We start from the raw sequence: 18,531 nt of genomic DNA on the forward strand, positions 1-18,531 counted from the left end.
GGGTTAGTTTTTTTGTTTTGATTTGAACAAAGTTGATTTTGTGTACAATGATTCTTTGACAGTGTGCAAAGAGTGTATCATTTTGTCATTTTTTTATGCATTTTAGTTTTGAGTAGAGTGAAAGAGATAGAACCAAAACATTCTAATACATTTGGTGAAAATGCTAATACAATCCAGTAGTAGTGTTGCCATGTGGTACAATTCAGTAGTAGTGGTGTTGCCATGTGGTACACTGAAAAATTGAAATAGCAGGTTAGTCATTAAAGTTTTCGAGCCGCTCCGTCTGTCACTTCGTTTGTGGTTGGGTGATATGCCGCCATGTTATTGAAACCCACATCTGAAACGTCACAATTCAAGTGTGAACTGCAAAAATGGCGTGACTGCATTGTCTAATTTTTATCAAATGAAATTATTTTCCCTTTCATGCCATATAAATGGTTGACTTCGTGGTAGAAAATCAGAAAATAATATTTTATGAGTTCTAAGTTTATTTTTCACAAAATGTAAACAAAAATATTAAGAATATCTAAAATATACTTTTTTTGAAATTCTGGCATGAATCTTCTATTTGTTTGCAAATTATGAGCTGTCAGTGGGGCCCACGACTCGCGGGCCCGCAGCGATGTTAGCTCTTTTCAAGGCAAGGCAAACAAGATAGGGATGCCACCCAGCTGAGTCTATCTAGTACACAGGGATGATGTGCGCCGATTAAACGTCAAAAAGCTCAATACACTGAAGCAAGAAGAACCAAACGAACCGTCAAACGCTGAACCAAACGAGCAAAGTAAATAAACATTACTGTTCGCTAAATTCACTAGAAATGAGTACACTGGAGTCACTTTTTACGCGGGGGATACGTGCCGCGTAAAAAAAACGCGTAAATTCCGAAATCCACGTAAAAAACAACCGCGTAAAAAATGTGTAAAACAAACCGCGTAAAAAGCGGCTCCAGTGTATAACCATAGAGGTAACTCTAAGACCAGAAGGTCCCGAAGAAACGTGCTCAACTTTTTGGCTCAGCTCTGGTACTCTCTTCGGTCCCCAGCTAATCGATTCACCCCTCGAAACAAAGAAAAATCCACGAACCCCTCATTTTATCTGTCAAACTTTCATAGCGAATCAAAACAAACATAGTGTAGTGATAGAATTTCGACTGGAATGGAATACGTTAATCGATTTGCTTGGGACCAATAGGCTAGTTAAGTAGTGAGCCAATTTAAAATCGTTAGTTGCCACCGCCCACATAATCAAAAACTATTTATGAAGTGATTCATACTATAGAAAAGACTCAAGTCATGCCGTTACTTTTTGAGTTATATTTCATTCAAGGTTGCAAATACTCATTTCAGCTAAAATAAAGTTTTTCGGAATAATAAAACCAAAAGATGGTATGATGGCATGTTTTACTTGTAACTTACAAGAAGAGGTTACAAAGTATGCGTTTGAAACATAAAACCTGTAAATTTTGCTTTCTAGCGATTTACTGATCGATGAGTGAGTGAGTGAGTGAGTGAGTGAGTGAGTGAGTGTGTTGAAAATCGCTGTTTGTGACTCTCATGAAGTGAAATAAACAAGTTCAATATGTCAAACACATTCGTTGCAACCTCTTCTTGTATCCTACCAATTCAAAATATGATCATGGCGTCTAATTATTTCATAATTTAAAAAAAAAACATTGTTTTAGCTGAAATGAGTGTTTGCAACCTTGATTTCATTTATACTTGTACTGTACGCTCTCAGCGATAACGTATGGTAAAACATTTTATGTTGCTAATATTACGTATTCTTAAAATATGGTATACCATCCAATGATAATTATTTGTTTTCCCTTTGAGAAAACCCTCATTTAAAAAATGCTAGAACATTCTCATTGAACTGTCACAAAAGTGGTTATAATACGGTAAATAATCCAAATACTATCATTAATCATCTTCCACTAATTAAAATAGATCGAAATTACACGCACACTGGGATCTACTGAATCCTAAAATGACGATAAAATGATAAGTGGAATAATTTATGTACATGTATTAGTGAACAAGTGTACCCTGTTTTAGTTTTGCTCCAGTTGCTTCCCGTCATGTTGATTTGAAAATCCAGAGTGTAAAACAAAAGTGTTTAACTTAATTCAATTATGTTCAAATTGTTATCTTCAATAACATACTTCAGTATGAAGTGACTCCCGGGGAGATCAACCAAGGCTGGTGAATAAATGTTAAAAGTTAAAAGATATTCTATCCTAAAACGCTGTCCAGACTGAAGAGTCATAACAACCGGTGGAAACTAACGATTTTAAATTGGCTCACTACTTGACTAGCCTATTGGTCTCAAATCGATTAACGTACTCCATTATAGTCAAAATTCTAGTACTACACAATGTTTGTTTTGATTCGCTATGAAAGTTTGACAGATAGAATGAGGGGTTAGTGAATTTTCCTATGTTTCGAGGGGTGAATCGATTAGCTTGGGACCGAAGATAGTACCAGAGCTGAGCCAAAAAGTTGAGATCGTTTGTTCGGGACCTTCTGGTTTTAGAGTTACCTCTATGGTTATAACATGTTATAACGGTTGTCAAATAATTGCAACACAGAAACCACCATCAAGTTAGCGCTATAACATGTTATAACTCTGTAGTCTGAACGTACTATAATAGTACGTTCAGACCGAGGGGGACGACTCTATCTACGATGCAGGAAATATTGTGTTTAGCTGTGGTTAGCTGCGCGTACGCTGAGTAGATATAAAGAAGATTTATCACGAAGTTGAAGATTTCCTGCAAAAAGATGATGCGCGATGCAAGTAGATGCGTTTGGCACTGTCCAGCGACTTCTTGGGCCCGTACTCGTTTTTTTTTGTGGTGGCCGTTTCATGTTGAGTAAATAGTACTGGCAGTGCTTTCAGCGGATTGACGAGTGGCATGATATGGTGGAATACGCAGTTGCGGCCGTGACCCGGTAATAACGGTGTGAAATCAACTAGCGATGAAAGGTTTTCTATCGGCAGTTTTTTTTTTACTTTTGTTTTTTATTGACGGTGGATGTTTCTTAAGAATAAATTAGTTTTTACACAAAATGAATCGTTAACTTAGGCTGAATTCGATCTCACATCTACTGTCAACATGGTACCACCAACAATCAATACGAAACTAGCGATTTTAAATTGGCTCACTACTTGACTAGCCTATTGGTCCCAAGCAAACGATTAACGTACCCCATTCTAGTCGAAATTCTAGTACTACGCAATGTTTGTTTTGATTCGCTATGAAAGTTTGACAGATAAAATGAGGGGTTATTGGTTTTTCCTATGTTTCGAGGGGTGAATCGATTAGCTTGGGACCGAAGAGAGTACCAGAGCTGAGCCAAAAAGTTGAGCAAGTTATTTCGGGACCTTCTAGTCTTAGAGTTACCTCTATGGTACCACTATACTAGCAGGTCACTTAAATAATGGTACCATGCTGTCAGCAGTTGTAAGATAAAGATCAGTCATAATCCCTGATCCAAGAAAAAGGAATAAATACGAACTGTATGGGATATAGTAAGTGCTTATCGAATTTAATCGTTTGAATATATCAAGAGCAAATTTTCATTATGTCGTAAGTAACATTCGCACCAATCCGAGAAAAATAAAGTTTTGTTTTGATGACCGAAAAGTTATTCCTATTTCCAAGTAAACACATATAATCTCATAGTGATAGCAATGTTTAACATATTTAGCAGGGTTTTAATCATATAAATGCAAATCGCTAGCTTTCATGCTAAAAAATACTGGTTTTTGAGTAAAAAGTTATTATACGTCGTTTGGTGGCCCCTATTGTTACTTAAGTCAAAGTGTATTTACCAGGATATTCGGGAGAATTATAAATTACGTCTCCTTACGTGCAGCCCATTCATCATTTTAGGACCACCGAAATCATCTTAGCAACAAACAGTTCGATTTATTCACTTTAATAATGAGAAAGCGAAACGACGAACGTACACTTTTCACGGGTTTCTCAGCGCTGTTACTTAAGTCAAACGGCATCTCCATAGAAATTGGGTGACTTAAGTAACATCGAAAACTATTTTGATCGGAAGGTGATTACGTCAAAAAGCAATTTGACTGGTAAATAAATTTAAAAATGGGATTTGATCCTATATTCGGACAGTATATAGTGTAATAGCAGGAGAATCGATTGACACTGCTAGCTCGACTTTGTTTACCTTTGTTACATTCGACGTAATGAAAATTTGCTCTTGATATCAAGAAAATACACCATAATGTTAAATTACCTCAATGAACTATTTACACAGTATAACCAACAGTTACCTCTATGGTATAACCACAAACGAAGTGACAGACGACTAACTGACGAAGAAATCCATTTAAATAATGTGGTTCACTGTAATAGAATTTTCTTGGAAGCTTGTGCCATCATCCACCAGATGGGTTAGTTTTTTTTTGTTTTGATTTGAACAAAGTTGATTTTGTGTACAATGATTATTTGACAGTGTGCAAAGAGTGTATCATTTTGTCATTTTTTATGCATTTCAGTTTTGAGTAGAGTGAAAGAGATAGAACCAAAACATTCTAATACATTTGGTGAAAATTCTAATACAATTCAGTAGTAGTGTTGCCATGTAGTACAATCCAGTAGTAGTGGTGTTGCCATGTGGTACACTGAAAAATTGAAATAGCAGGTTAGTCACCAAAGTTTTCGAGCCGCTCCGTCTGTCACTTCGTTTGTGGTATAACGTTTACTTTCCTTTTAAAGCCCAAATTTAATAATCCAAAAAAATTCCAGAATGTTATGACATACAGTTTTATGATTTTAAAATTGATTATACAAAAGCTATATGTCTTGTATTACACCTCAAATTTTGTTCTGAAATATTAATAATATAATATTGAATGGTAATTATACTTACCGCCATTATCCCATATAGTTGTTTTGCATAATACAATATATGGTATCCTCAGGACAATTCATGGTATTGTATGTTTATCATTTTTATACACGCTGTTTGTTTATCATTTTTATACACGCTGAGCATTTAGCAGAAAAATTGAAACACCGCATATTGAAATATCATTAGGCAACCAAATAGTAGAAAAAAGCAAAATTGTAAGAGATCTAGGTGTAATCCTAGACTCCAAACTAACTTTTATAGAACATTATAATACTATCATTAGTAAAGCAAACAGAATGCTAGGCTTCATCAAAAGGTTCAGTCATAATTTCGAAGACCCATACACTATTAAGCTATTATATACCACATATGTAAGGCCAATTCTGGAATACTGCCACCTAGTATGGAATCCATACATTTCCATACACGAAGAACGCATAGAATCTGTCCAAAAACAATTCCTTTTATATGCTTTACGTAAATTGAATTGGACTGCATTTCCATTACCATCTTATGAAGCGCGCTGCATGCTCATCAATATACAAACACTTAAGGAGCGCCGCCAATTTGCAATGCTTTTCTTCATCAACGACATTATTTCAATGCGCATAGATTCGGCAGAAATTCTCGCACAATTAAATTTTTACACACCTTGTCGATATCTTAGAACACGGAATTTATTTTCAGAAACATCGTACAGAACAAACTATGCAAAAAATAGCCCAATCAATCGAATGATGCGCCTATATAATTTGCATTGCGGAACTATTGACATCACTATGTCCAAGCAGCAAATACAAACTAAGCTAAAACAGAATAGAATTAATGCATAGTATGTAAGTAAACATTGTAATAATCATTGTATGTAGTCTACACTGGCTTGACGAAATGGAAATAAATAAATAAATAAAATGACTAGAATCGTACAGATATACTTATTTATGGTACATAATGATACTGTGAATCATCCCTTTATTGTTAACGATTATGCGGGCGGTTGGTATAACGATAAACCGCGTAATAAAAACCACGTAAATTCCGAAATCCGCAAAAAAAAACGCGTAAATACCGAAATCCGCGTAAAAAAACGAGTAATTTCCGAAATCCGTCTGAAAAAACCGCGCAAAAATAACCGTGTACAAAAATCGCGTAAAAATCGACTCAAGTGTATTGTTCTCAATGATGAAAAAAAGTGTTTTTTTTTAACTCTTTATTTGTTTCAAATTCAAAATAAATTACATTTCATTTTACCCTAGGTGCTCCACTTACTACAGTAACTTACCAGCCTTAATTGTTATGATATATATCTAAGTGTTTTTACATTGTTCTTGTCTTGGCAATTCAGTATTTTAAACAGGGTTTTTATACCCCGGACAGACTATGGCTTATATCATGTAATATAGGCTGTCTTGCAATGAGCACTCATACATCTAGTTTTCACTGGAAATCCTATGTATGAGTGCTCATTGCAAGACAGCCTATATTACATGATATAAGCCATAGTCTGTACGGGGTATTAAACCTTCATGTCAGTATAACAATTGATATCTTAAAACTAAAAACTAAAACTAAATCTTATCTTAGTATAAAGGGAATTGAAGATTGCAACGATTTTTGCCTGAAATTATTAATTATTTTGTTGGACATTTGTTCTAAAGTCTCAACATTTGAAACTCTATGTACCTCAGCAGTACTGTACCAGGGAGGCAACTTCAAAATCATCTTCAGAACTTTGAAGTGCTTTTTTCCTGGTAGTGCAACAACTAGACCATATTGGCACAGCGTAAAGCATGGCCGATCTAAAAACTTGTTTAAATATTAGAAGTTTATTCGTCAGGCAAAGTTTGGATTTCCTGTTTATAAGAGGATACAAACATTTTATATATTTGTTACATTTGGCTTGAATGCCCTCAATGTGATCTATAAAAGTTAATTTTTGGTCAAGTATTAATCCAAGATATTTCACTTGGTTTGACCAGGAAATTGGAACTCCGTTCATAGTGACTATGTGACTACTACTAGGTTTCAAAAAGGAAGCTCTAGGCTTATGTGGAAATATTATAAGTTGAGTTTTGGAAGCGTTGGGAGAAATCTTCCATTTTTGTAAATAAGAAGAGAAAATATATAAACTTTTCTGCAGTCTGCTGCAAATAACACGAAGACTTCTTCCTTTAGCGGAAATGCCTGTGTCATCAGCGAACAAAGATTTGTGGCAACCCTGAGGCAAATCAGGGAGGTCCGAAGTGAAAATGTTATACAATATAGGCCCAAGAATGCAGCCCTGAGGAACTCCTGCACTAACAGGTAGTCGATTGGATTTGGAATTTTGGTAATTTACCTGCAGAGTTCTGCCAGTTAAATAATTCTGAACTAATTTCATAATGTAAACTGGAAAATTAAACATTTTCAATTTAGCAATCAAACCTTCATGCCAAACACTGTCGAATGCTTTTTCTATGTCTAGAAGAGCAACTCCAGGCCTTCAGATTTGTTTGAACGAATTAAATTGGTAACTCTTAAGAGTTGATGAGTAGTTGAATGCCCATGGCGAAATCCAAACTGCTCATCTGCAAAAATTGAGATCGTATTGATGTGAAGCATCATTATATTTAAAATTATCTTTTCAAAAAGTTTACTTATTGAAGAAAGCAAACTTATTGGACGGTAGCTAGAAGCTTCAGCTGCTCCGGCTTCAAAATTGGAACAACTTTTGCATTTTTCCATTTATCAGGAAAGTATGCCAAATGGAAACATCTGTTAAATGATTTTACCAAGAAAGACAAGGTACTCTCTGGGAGTTTTTTGATGAGGATATAGAAAATTCCATCATCACCTGGAGCTTTCATATTTTGAAACTTTTTAGTTATAGACCTTACTTCGTGCAAATCAGTCCCCCAGGAATCATCAAAAATATTTTCCCGAGAGAAAATATTCAGATAATCCCGAGCAACTTGATTCTCAACAGGACTAGTAAGACCCAAACTGAAATTATGGGAACTCTCGAAATGCTTAGCAAGTTTCTGAGCTTTTTCCAAATTTGTGATCAAAATTTTACCACCTTCTTTAAGCGCTGGAATAGGCTTTTGAGGTTTTTTCAATTTTTTTTGTGAGTTTCCTAAAGGGTCTGGAACTCGGGTCTAATTTAGAAACATTATTTTCAAAAGTTTTGTTCCTCAGGGCAGATAATCGTTTTTTAATTTGTTTTTGTAAATCCCGCCAGATAACTTTCATGGTAGGATCGCGTGTACTTTGATATTGCCTCATTCGGACATTTCAAGAGCTGAAGATCGTCGCTATTATAATTGAATTTAATTTAACCTCGCATTTTGGAACTGAGGCAGCTCTTGCTTCAACTATAGAAGTAATCAGAGATTCAAGAGCATAATTAATTTCATCTTTGGTTTGCAAAGGAATGTTTGGATCGAAGTTATATTCCATAAATGTTCGATATTGCTCCCAATCAGCTGTATGGTAATTCAAAATAGAGCTGTTGGGATTACATTATTTCTTGGGATATTTTAAAAGTATCTGGAAGGTGATCAGAACCGAAATTAGCATGGGTAACCAATTGGCTACAAAGTTCACATGAATCAGTTAAGACCAAATCAATAGTTGAGGGATTTCGTGCTGAAGAAAAGCATGTTGGACTGTTTGGATATTGAATAGTGTAATAACCTGCAGAACAATCATCAAACAGAATATTACCATTGGGATTGCTTTGAGCATAATTCCATGAGCGGTGTTTTGCATTAAAATCACCAATAATGAAGAATTTAGACCTATGACGGGTAAGTTTCTGGAGGTCACCCTTGAGAAAATTCTTTTGCTGGCCTACGCATTGGAATGGCAAATAGGCAGATATAAACGTAAGTTGTCCAAATTTTGTTTCAACAGAAAATCCCAAAGTTTCAAAAACTTTGGTTTCAAATGAAGAAATAATTTTATGTTTGATTCGTCTATGAACAATGATGGCAACGCCACCACAGGCTCCATCAAGACGATCATTTCTATAAATTAAATAATTTGAGTCCTTCTTAACCTTATGGCCAGGTTTAAGGAACGTTTCAGTTATAACGGCAATATGCACGTTATGAACTCTCAAAAAGTTAAATAGCTCGTCTTCATTATTTTTAAGAGATCGAGCATTCCAATTTAATATATTTAGAGCTTTAAAATCCATTACTGAATTTTAAAGTCATGACAATATTATTAGCAAATTTTACTCCAGTTTGAATAGCATCAAACATGGAGTTAGATTTAAGCATATCAGAAATCATGCCAATTAATGATTTTTGTAAAAATTCCATTTTAGGGGCAGTAATGCTTCCTAAGTCAAAATTGTCAAAATTTCCGTTAGAATTAAGTTGGTTAGAATTTTGATTTCTACCCGCTGCAAAAGCAGCATAGGTAAAGGGTGTCCACGATGAAATTGCCACACTATGAAATTGCTCTAACCGTTGGGTAGAATTTAATGAAAATTTGGGTGGATTTAGTTCATAGTGCATTATTTACATCCTGCAAGTTTTAAAGTCCTGTGATCAAAACTCGCGGAAATGGAGTCGAAAGAACAGCTCGTGCGTGATAAAATCTTGCGCATTCATCACGAGAACAAGGATCTCTCGCATCGTTCCATCGCTAAAACGTTGGGAATCGCGAATTCCACGGTGTCGCGAGTGATTAAGCGGTTCGAGGAACGGTTGACCACCGATCGGAAGCCCAGAAGTGAAGGAAAAAGTATTCCGTACAACACCAAAAATCACAACCGCGTAGTTGGGGCCTTCAACCGAAATCCGAACGCCTCCGTTAGGGATGTGGCTAAGAAGCTGCACCTAAGCCGAAGTTTTGTCCAGAAGGCCAAAACTAAGGCTGGGCTTCGAACGTTCAAGGTACAAAAGGCCCTTAATCGCGACGAGAAGCATAACAAGTCCGCCAAAACCCGTGCCAGGAAGTTGTACCTCAACATGCTGACGAAAGTTGAATGCTGCATCATGGACGACGAAACATATGTGAAGGCCGACTTCAAACAGATCCCCGGCAACCTGTTTTTCACGGCCAAGGATAAGTTCAGCGTTCCGAAGCATGTCCGCACTCAGAAGATGTCCAAATTTGCGAAGAAATTCCTGGTTTGGCAAGCCATCTGCACGTGCGGGAAGCGGAGTGCACCTTTCGTGACCCAGGACACGATGAACGGACAGGTGTACATAAAAGAGTGCCTCCAGAAGCGGCTACTTCCTCTCCTGAAGGCCCACAACGTCCCAACAATCTTCTGGCCGGATTTGGCCTCATGCCACTACTCCAAGGACGTGCTGAAGTGGTATGCGGACAATAAGGTCAATTTCGTGCCGAAAATGTTCAACCCTCCCAACACTCTGGAGCTCCGCCCCATCGAGAAGTACTGGGCGATTATGAAGCAGCACCTTCTTAAACGACCTAAGGTAGTGAAGACAGTCGATGAACTGAAGAAAGTATGGGTTTACATGCAAAAAACGGTTGATTCACAGGTTGTGCAGAATCTTATGGCCGGGGTTAAGGCCAAGGTCCGGGCATTTGCGTATGGACTGTAAATAAAATACGAGTAAAATGGTAAAATGAAGTTTAATAGTTATTTCTCAATCCCTGAAAATTTGATGGCAATCGGATGAAAACTCGAATTTTGCGAATCAATTTTGTGTGTGGCAATTTCATCGTGGACACCCTTTAGCTCCATTAACTCGCTGAACATTATTAGCAGCGAGGGGAGTAGGTACAGATGCAAAATTTGAAGCAGGAATGATATTTGTACCTACGGGTACGAATGTAGAATTTGTTCCTCGCTGACCGTTGTTAACAGCAGAGGAATTTGTACCTGATCGGAAACGTGGAGCGTTTCCTACCTGTCGGTTAGAACGAGATTGTAGGATCGCTTTGCGAGTCTTACATTCCCAAAAATTGGATTTGTGGTTTTCACCACAATTTGAACATTTAAATTTCTTAGGATCTTCCTTCACAGGACAGTCGTCCTTTGCGTGAGAGGAATCACCACAATTCATGCATTTAGCTGACATGTAGCAATTTGTAGTTCCGTGACCCCATCCCTGGCACTTACGGCACTGAGTGAGGTTTTGGAAATTTCCTCCAGTCTTCCTGAAGTGTTCCCACTTCACTCGGACATGGAGCATAAGGCTAGCTTTTTCTAAGGCCTTAAGGTTGTTTAGTTCACTAGACTTGAAGTGAACTAAATAAAAATCATTAGAAATCCCGTTGCGCGAATCGCCAGGACGGGATTTCATTTTCATTTTGATTACTTGGAGTGGCACAACTCCAAGTAATTTTGCCAGTTCATCTTTGATCTGATCCAGGGATTCACCACTGGACAGTCCTTTCATGACAACCTTGAACACACGTTCAGTTTTGGTGTCGTAAGTAAAAAATTTGTGCTTCTTCTCAGTAAGATACTTGAGAAGACATTTGAATCCGTCCAAGGTTTCAGCCAATACACGGCATTCCCCCGCCGTCCAATTTGCAGTGAAAACTTAACTTTCACGAAATTCAAAAGTTCAAAAATGCGAAGAGCATGGAAATCGGAAGTGGTTATCACAATAGGGGGAATCTATTCCTTCTTGGCATTAAGCTGGGAAAGTTTACTAGAATTTTTCTTGGATGATGGATCATCAGAAGGGGGGTCAAGAGTTTGCCCCTTTCTTTTGCGTTTAGGCGCCATGTCGGCAGTTAACTTTTATCCAAATCGACTTCCAAGCAGATTACTATGAGAATCTGAAGGATCGAAGAGGAATTTTCCAAATCGATATCCAAGAAGGATTACCTCGGGTAGGGTCCAAACAAAGATCGAAGAGGAATAAGAGTTGAACTAGGTAGAAAAATTTTACAGGTTGAGCACTGAAAAGTGCTGTTTAAATTTGTTGTAGCTTTAGGTAGTAGTAACACTTCCTTCAGCAAAAAGCAAATAGATCCGCACGGCAATAGAGCACGATGCGGACTGAAAAAAAAGAAAAAAAAAAACAAAAAAAAAAGAAAAAAAATATTCTTTTGGCGTTGACGGCACCGTCGAAAAATTGTCTCTTCTATAGGGCGAATGAGAACAACCCAAATTTGAGTTTAGTTCACTCATAATCGCCAAAAGTGCAGGAACCCAGCAATGAGTACAATTTGCCTCTTATTTTCCCAGGTTTTCCCAGAATTTTCCAGGGAAAAAATCCTGAATTTGAGAAAAGTAAAGATTGGATTCACTCAGTCTATTGGTACTACTCCGAGACTTAATACAATTTTGGTCAATTTCCTCATTTTCCGGCAGATTTTTTAAGTTTTACAAAGGAAACTCAAATTTGGGTCGTTCTCATTCGCCTCATTCGACTCTAGTCTCCGCTTTATTTATGCAAAATGCATTGCGGCACTGTATGAAAGTCATTTGAAACCACTCGAAGAAACATGGTTGCCAAAATAACCCTCAACAACGTTGCTGCTGTTTTGACGAAAATTTTCTTTGCGCGTCTCTATCAACGTCTCTGATCCTATATACATTGATTGATTCTCTTCATCGACTTTCTCTTTGCATCGCCACGACCGTTTTAAGATTTTCCCTAGGATTTTCCGGATATTTTCGACACACACCCTAATAAACAAATACCATAGACGAACGGTAACCCGTATGGTCGAACTATCCCATAAATAGTTTGGATGATACTCCGAACACGTCGTTAAGCTCCTTCTTATGGTTATTATTATTAGCGCAGTTCGATGAAAGAAGACAATCTAGCATATACAACAAAGGCGGCAGGAATTGGGTTCTTTAATTTTGAAAAATGTATTGTTATACATTATCCGATAGAGCTTCATTTTCTGAGCACAGCGATATTTTTTCGAACCCACACACTTTCATCTCGATTTTTAAATTAAGATTTAAAGCAAAATAACAACTTCACTGTTTGACACTAAACTGACAAACTGACAGCTCGCTCCCATACAAAGTGACACCGAGGGGCGCTAATAAGGTGATTTTTGCAAATGTAATCGAACTTATTTAAAATAGTTCCAGTATACCCAAATTGATAACATTTTGGGTTTGGGTTCCATTTTCAATGCAGATTACGAATATGTATTTACCCAATACCCTTAAAGAACAATAATTGTAATGAAATACATAAATAAATAAATAAATAGGGTTAACTACCCCATTTCCGGCCTTTTAAGCACAACTAGCACTTAGTATTTCTTAATCTAGCGTAGTTTAGCACCAAACGGAATGTTATTATTACTAATGGCTTCCAAATTTATTTACCTTTCCGTACGTACCGTAAGATTTGATAAAAAGAAGCCAATCGTTGAGATATTGTCAAAAGTCTAACACTGCTTCTTGACGCCAAACTCGGCCTACGGATTCTTAACTCGGCCTAACGCATTGAAACGCCATTGAAACGCAAATGAATTCACTTCGGCCTATCGGATGAAGATAAAAATTGATTTGGTCGGAGCGCTTCTATTGTTTCTGGGAATAATAGGTGCAAACCTTCATATCACGCGTTCTCATTGACTTCGTTCCGTAGCTTATTAACTAAAGCATCGTACCAAACGCATAATTGACTTGCTAACTCTGAAATCGTGGATTTATTTGAAGTTTTCTGCTCGATAGGCCCAAAATAGGCGATTAGGCCGAAGTAGTTCTCTACCCTATGTACATTATGTTTTAATTGGGGAAAGTTTAGTAAAAAACGACAAACACGATGAATAGAATTATGCAACACGTGAGCACAATTTAAGTAAGATGAAACAAAATTCAAGACTATGAGAAGCGAGAAGCACATTTCTGGAGAACGGTAGATCATGGCTGTGCATTTTTTTTTCTTGCGTCTGTGCACAGCATGCTTGGGACTTTTGGATATTCTGAAATTATATAGAAAGTCAGCAATTGAAAATTTTATTAACAAAATGTTACAATTGTACTGTGTATATAATTATTGTATTTTAGTTTATTGTTTTGTAGCATCTTGTTACTTGCTTTGCTTTTAAAGGTCACTGGTGCTGTTCAACGCAACCACTCCATATAATGTTGTATCTGAATGGGTTGTTATATTTTGAGTTATAAATGTTGATTTGATTTAGATTATTTTAAGATTGAATATGTATACAAGTAACTTACATTTCAAATATTTGCTTTTCTGTGGTGTATCCGTATCTGTGTTTTGTATATTTATTCTATAAGAAAACATCGACGTTTGGTCATTTGGTTAGTTTATTTTTCCGCTTAGTCTAACTATTTTTCACTATCATTATCAATTCTCACATATTTCTTTATTACTGTGAGCATGATACTGAGAATAACTAACGCATAAATATCGGCCGTTAATTTCTGGAATTTGTTTATTTATAGGATCAACAGGTCTTTCAAAAACACGAACAAGTTTCCAAGTTCCTTTTCTGTATGAAATCAATTTTAAATGAGTGATTTTTGAAGAATAAAATATCATCTACGACTATTAGTAAACAAATTTTATCAGTTATGGTGATATGCACTTTATTCTTTTTCTTTATCATCTGTTTGAATTTTCTTTTGGCTCTATTACCTTCCCACTTTACGCCCAGACTACGCCGGTTCTCAACTTTGTGTTATTTGAGCACTTAACAGGTCTAGGAACCGGACCTGAACGTGGTCGAGTTGACGGAAATGTTATATCAAGGGCATTTGCCGCCAAAATTGCTAATTTGTTAATAACTCAGCACTAGCTTGACGAAACATGGGTTTTCTTGAAACAACTGATAGAAAAACACAATTGATATCAATTTAGACGAAAACCAGTTCTCAAATTTGCGTTACAAAAACGAAAAGAGAAATAATCGCTGTTCATATCAGACTTTCATGGAAAAAACTCATTGGTGTGAATTTAAATGTTTTGATTTAACTACTCTGTACGTTTCTCCTGTTAACTCTGATTCTACTCTATCAATTGCTTGAAGTAAAACCAAGTTTCATCAACTGAGTGAAATGTTACTAACAAAAGAGCAATTTGCGTAAAAAAAGTGAGCATGCCAACCCAGGACACATCCATGCCGAGAAAACTAGAGCCAAAGAACAGACGAGCAGACTGATGGAACGAGTCGCTCAGCACCCGCCGTTCTAGTTGTCTCAGAGCCAAAAGGAGCGTAGCGTAGTATTCCGAGCGGAAAGGGCCGGAAAAAACGAGCAATAAAGCAGAGCAAATCAAACTGTTGTAAGTAGCTGTGCCGAGACGCTGATGCCAACCATTGGGGCGACGCATATAGAGTTGCGATTAGAAGATACAGAAGCTAGTGTTGTAAATCCGCCGGGGTATCCAGCATCCTATATGCCTGCTGGATACACTCGGAAAACTCTTAGAAAAGATAATCCGCAACAATTCTTGTTTTATGAGGGTTATGGAGATCATGATTTAGACTTGTAGAATGCTATAAAACCTCTATAAAACTAGCAATGTTACTTGGGATATTGGTCAGCGGTGCAGTGGGCAGAAATCATGCCATATCCTCAAAGTGCGTGCTGAAATACCTGGAAGAGGTGATCGACAACCGGTTAAACTTCAACAGGCCATCAACGTGGTAGCCAGAATCATGCCATACATCTCTGGATCGAGTGTCAAGAGCAAGAGGCGTCCTCTGGCTAGTGTATCTACGACGATTATGACGTACGGAGGTCCAGCCTGGGTTGCAGCGCTGGAAACCAAGCGAAATCACGTGAAGTTGAAGCAGTATGCGTTATCGCCGGAATGATCCCGATCCCTATCGGCATCTCCCTAGTGGAGGACAGCGAGTGCTATAAGTGAAAGGAGACTAGAGGAGTACGGAAGGAGTAAGAGCGAAGTCGATGGCCAAGTGGCAGCAGGAATGAGACTCGGCGGAGAACGGTAGGGTGATTCATACGTTAATACTGACGCAATTCCTATCTCGTCGCGGTTGCTTGAACCTAGATCGGTTCGGACATGAAAGGTCACCCCTCTGTCCGGAGTGTGGAAATGTGGAGGATACACCTTAGCAACTGGTTTGTGTGCAAGTCGATTGTGCTGTCCTTAACGCGGAGAATGTCGTCGATGAAATGTGTCGAGAAAAGGGCTCCTGGAATGCCCTTATCAGGGCAGTCACGCCAATTGTCAGTGGTGCAACGTTAATGGTGACATGAGCAGCGATCTAGCATTGCCAGCTAACGCTGAGATTGTGAGATGTGCAAGAGCAATTTGATGTAAACCCTTTTCCTTTGTCGCGCAGTTTGAATGTGAATTTGTGAATATTTCGTTTGAATTTATCTTTTCGGTTAAAATATTTGAAAACTGGGAAACTTTGTGTATCTTAGAAGACATCGTATAATGTACACAGTTACAAAAAGTAGTGTAAATATAAGTTAGTATTATGCACATTAATGGAGCGTCATATATTATACAACTTTAGATATTATCTGTTTCTTTGGTAACAAAACACGCCGAAAACGACGCAGAAATCATCGCCATACAAATTCCTATGGCGACGATTTCTGCGTCGTTTTCGGCGTGTTTTGTTACCAAAGAAACAGATAATATCGTGTAAAATTACGAGTCATTTCTTGAAATATTCCAAATATTGTTTGCAACCGTCCATATTTGTAAGCAACATTTCCTTCAAGTTGCTAGTTTGGGTGAAAAGGAAGGTTATAGCATCGCCAGTATAATTCAGAATTTTATTTCTGTGTATTATAAATTTAATAACTAACACAAAATTGAGTTTTGACCAGATGTTTCTTGGAGATTTTTTCTTGTTTTTAGAGACCTATAAATTTTGAACATATACAAATTCCAAATGAAGAAGCTAGCATCCCGTAGGTGTATTTTAACGTACGCGTTTCATTTAAATGTAATTTTGTTTGTTTGCTTGTTTTTATATCATGTTTAATTTCAGTAATCAAAACCCTGCAATTAATTCAAAATGATTAAGTAACGGTAACATTTACTGAAGGAGACACATAAAACATTCTTTCCGTTAAATTGTGATATTTTGCGTAGCTTGAATATTACAACCACGTAAATGGGTTACGTGCTATTTTTTCTTATCTTTTGTCGTAGCTGTTAAAGCTGGAAATGAAAATGCCATTGACGAAAGCCAATTATGTTTAAATGGATCCAACAGATATATGAATGGGCTATAACATTTTGTATCAGCTTTCACATCATAGAAAAAGATGACACTTTAATCAAATATAGAATAATCTTAGTTCAGAAAAACACGCACTGAAGCGTATATTTTTTGTATTGTTTTATATGTAGAACATTTTTAGAAAATTTTACTCTGTTATTTTAGCTGGTCTCATTTTACAAAACTCTCTACTGTGATTCGACTTTTTGGATGTGTTTTTGATTGTTGGTGTATAGATCTCTAGAAAAGGCACTTTTATTAATAAAACTAAATGATTATCCAGACGAGATGGAAACAGAAGCCTTTTCTCAATACGCTCGCTGTATAGATTGGCTACTTTAGGGCTTCCGTGCACTTCGTCCTTAAAATAAATTATTAGGCTAAAAACTTAGTAATATATAGATGTAAATATAAATGTTCGACATTGCTACTCGATAAGTTTATAGCGACGAAAAGTTGTGCTTCTGAGGAAGTTTTCATAGTTTGACGAAATGATGGTCAGTTGGTAAGCTTATAGAACTTGGAGATTTTCACAGTTTTTAAATTTTGTGTCTTCCTTCCCGAAAATCCATGTTATCATTTGGCGAGCTTTCATGGATGCACGTACTACATTGCGATTTTTATACCAGTGCGGAGAAGAGGATTCTTTACAGCCCTGAAATTAAATATTTGAATGAAGTCATCAATCAGGTATAAACATTAGGGTGTGTCAAGTTTATATGATGCATCACAACCGTATGCTCCCCACTGCTCTTTCGATGCACATTGATGCCCCCAACAACTGTGCAAAATTTGAGCTAATATGGTTATGATCTGGATTTGCGGAAGAATTTTAAATTTTGTATGAAAAAATGTATGGAAAATGACACGAAACTAATAATTTGCTTGCAAAAACTCAACTGTACTGTAGCAATCTCAGTGGAAATGATTTGGAATATTATGCAAAACAACTTTGTATAAGGCGTTTAAACTTCTGAGAAAAAAAGTTATTATTTTATTATAGGGCAATTGCTCGGCACGTCGTCACCTACTTATAGGCGTATTACGAGCTTGTAGGTATGAGTGAAGCATTTGGTCTAAGTAAAAGTTTGATAACTTTTTAAACAGAAGTCGAATCAATTTGTGTTATAGATTAGGTTAAAATTCAGCATTTTTTGAATTTTTGACAAGCAAATTTATAGTTTTGTATAGTTTATAATTAGCCCATAAAAAATTAAAATTCTCCCGCAAATCCAGATAATACCCTAATTTGCTCAAATTTTGCACAGTTGTTGGCCTCAATCCGAAAGAGTAGTGGAGAGTATAGGGTAGTAATGTTGACCCCAAGTAATTGCTATTGAAGAACTTACCTGTGTTGCGCATTGCTCTTTCTTTAAACGAATTTGAGAAAGAATTCCAGCTAGTAGTTCATCTACATTGTGGTTAATTGCTACTGAAACTTCTATGAACTTGATTCTATGAGTGCAGGCTAAACATTTTCCATCTAAAATAAGTAGTATATTTCGCATATTTTATGTGA

The 18,531-nt window shown here is 36.9% G+C and overlaps 1 protein-coding gene across 5 annotated transcripts in view; it reads right to left on the reverse strand.

Moving 5' to 3' along the window:
* Nucleotides 1–16,396: 16,396 nt before the first annotated feature.
* LOC135704889 (GTP-binding protein REM 1) overlaps nucleotides 16,397–18,531 on the reverse strand; it is a 104,637-nt gene continuing 102,502 nt past the window's right edge. For all 5 annotated transcript variants that reach the window (XM_065226426.1, XM_065226427.1, XM_065226425.1 and 2 more), the window contains 2 exons: nucleotides 18,362–18,495; nucleotides 16,397–17,667 (listed from right to left, as the gene is read on the reverse strand). In XM_065226426.1, the coding sequence (XP_065082498.1) occupies nucleotides 17,524–17,667; nucleotides 18,362–18,495 (278 nt within the window). In that variant the 3' untranslated portion in view covers nucleotides 16,397–17,523. The remainder of the gene's footprint in view (nucleotides 17,668–18,361; nucleotides 18,496–18,531) is intronic.

Source organism: Ochlerotatus camptorhynchus, unplaced genomic scaffold, assembly GCF_037179485.1.
Source record: "Ochlerotatus camptorhynchus isolate MF236.1 unplaced genomic scaffold, CSIRO-AGI_Acam_v1.1 ptg000250l, whole genome shotgun sequence".
Classification (NCBI taxonomy): Eukaryota; Metazoa; Arthropoda; class Insecta; order Diptera; family Culicidae; genus Ochlerotatus; species Ochlerotatus camptorhynchus.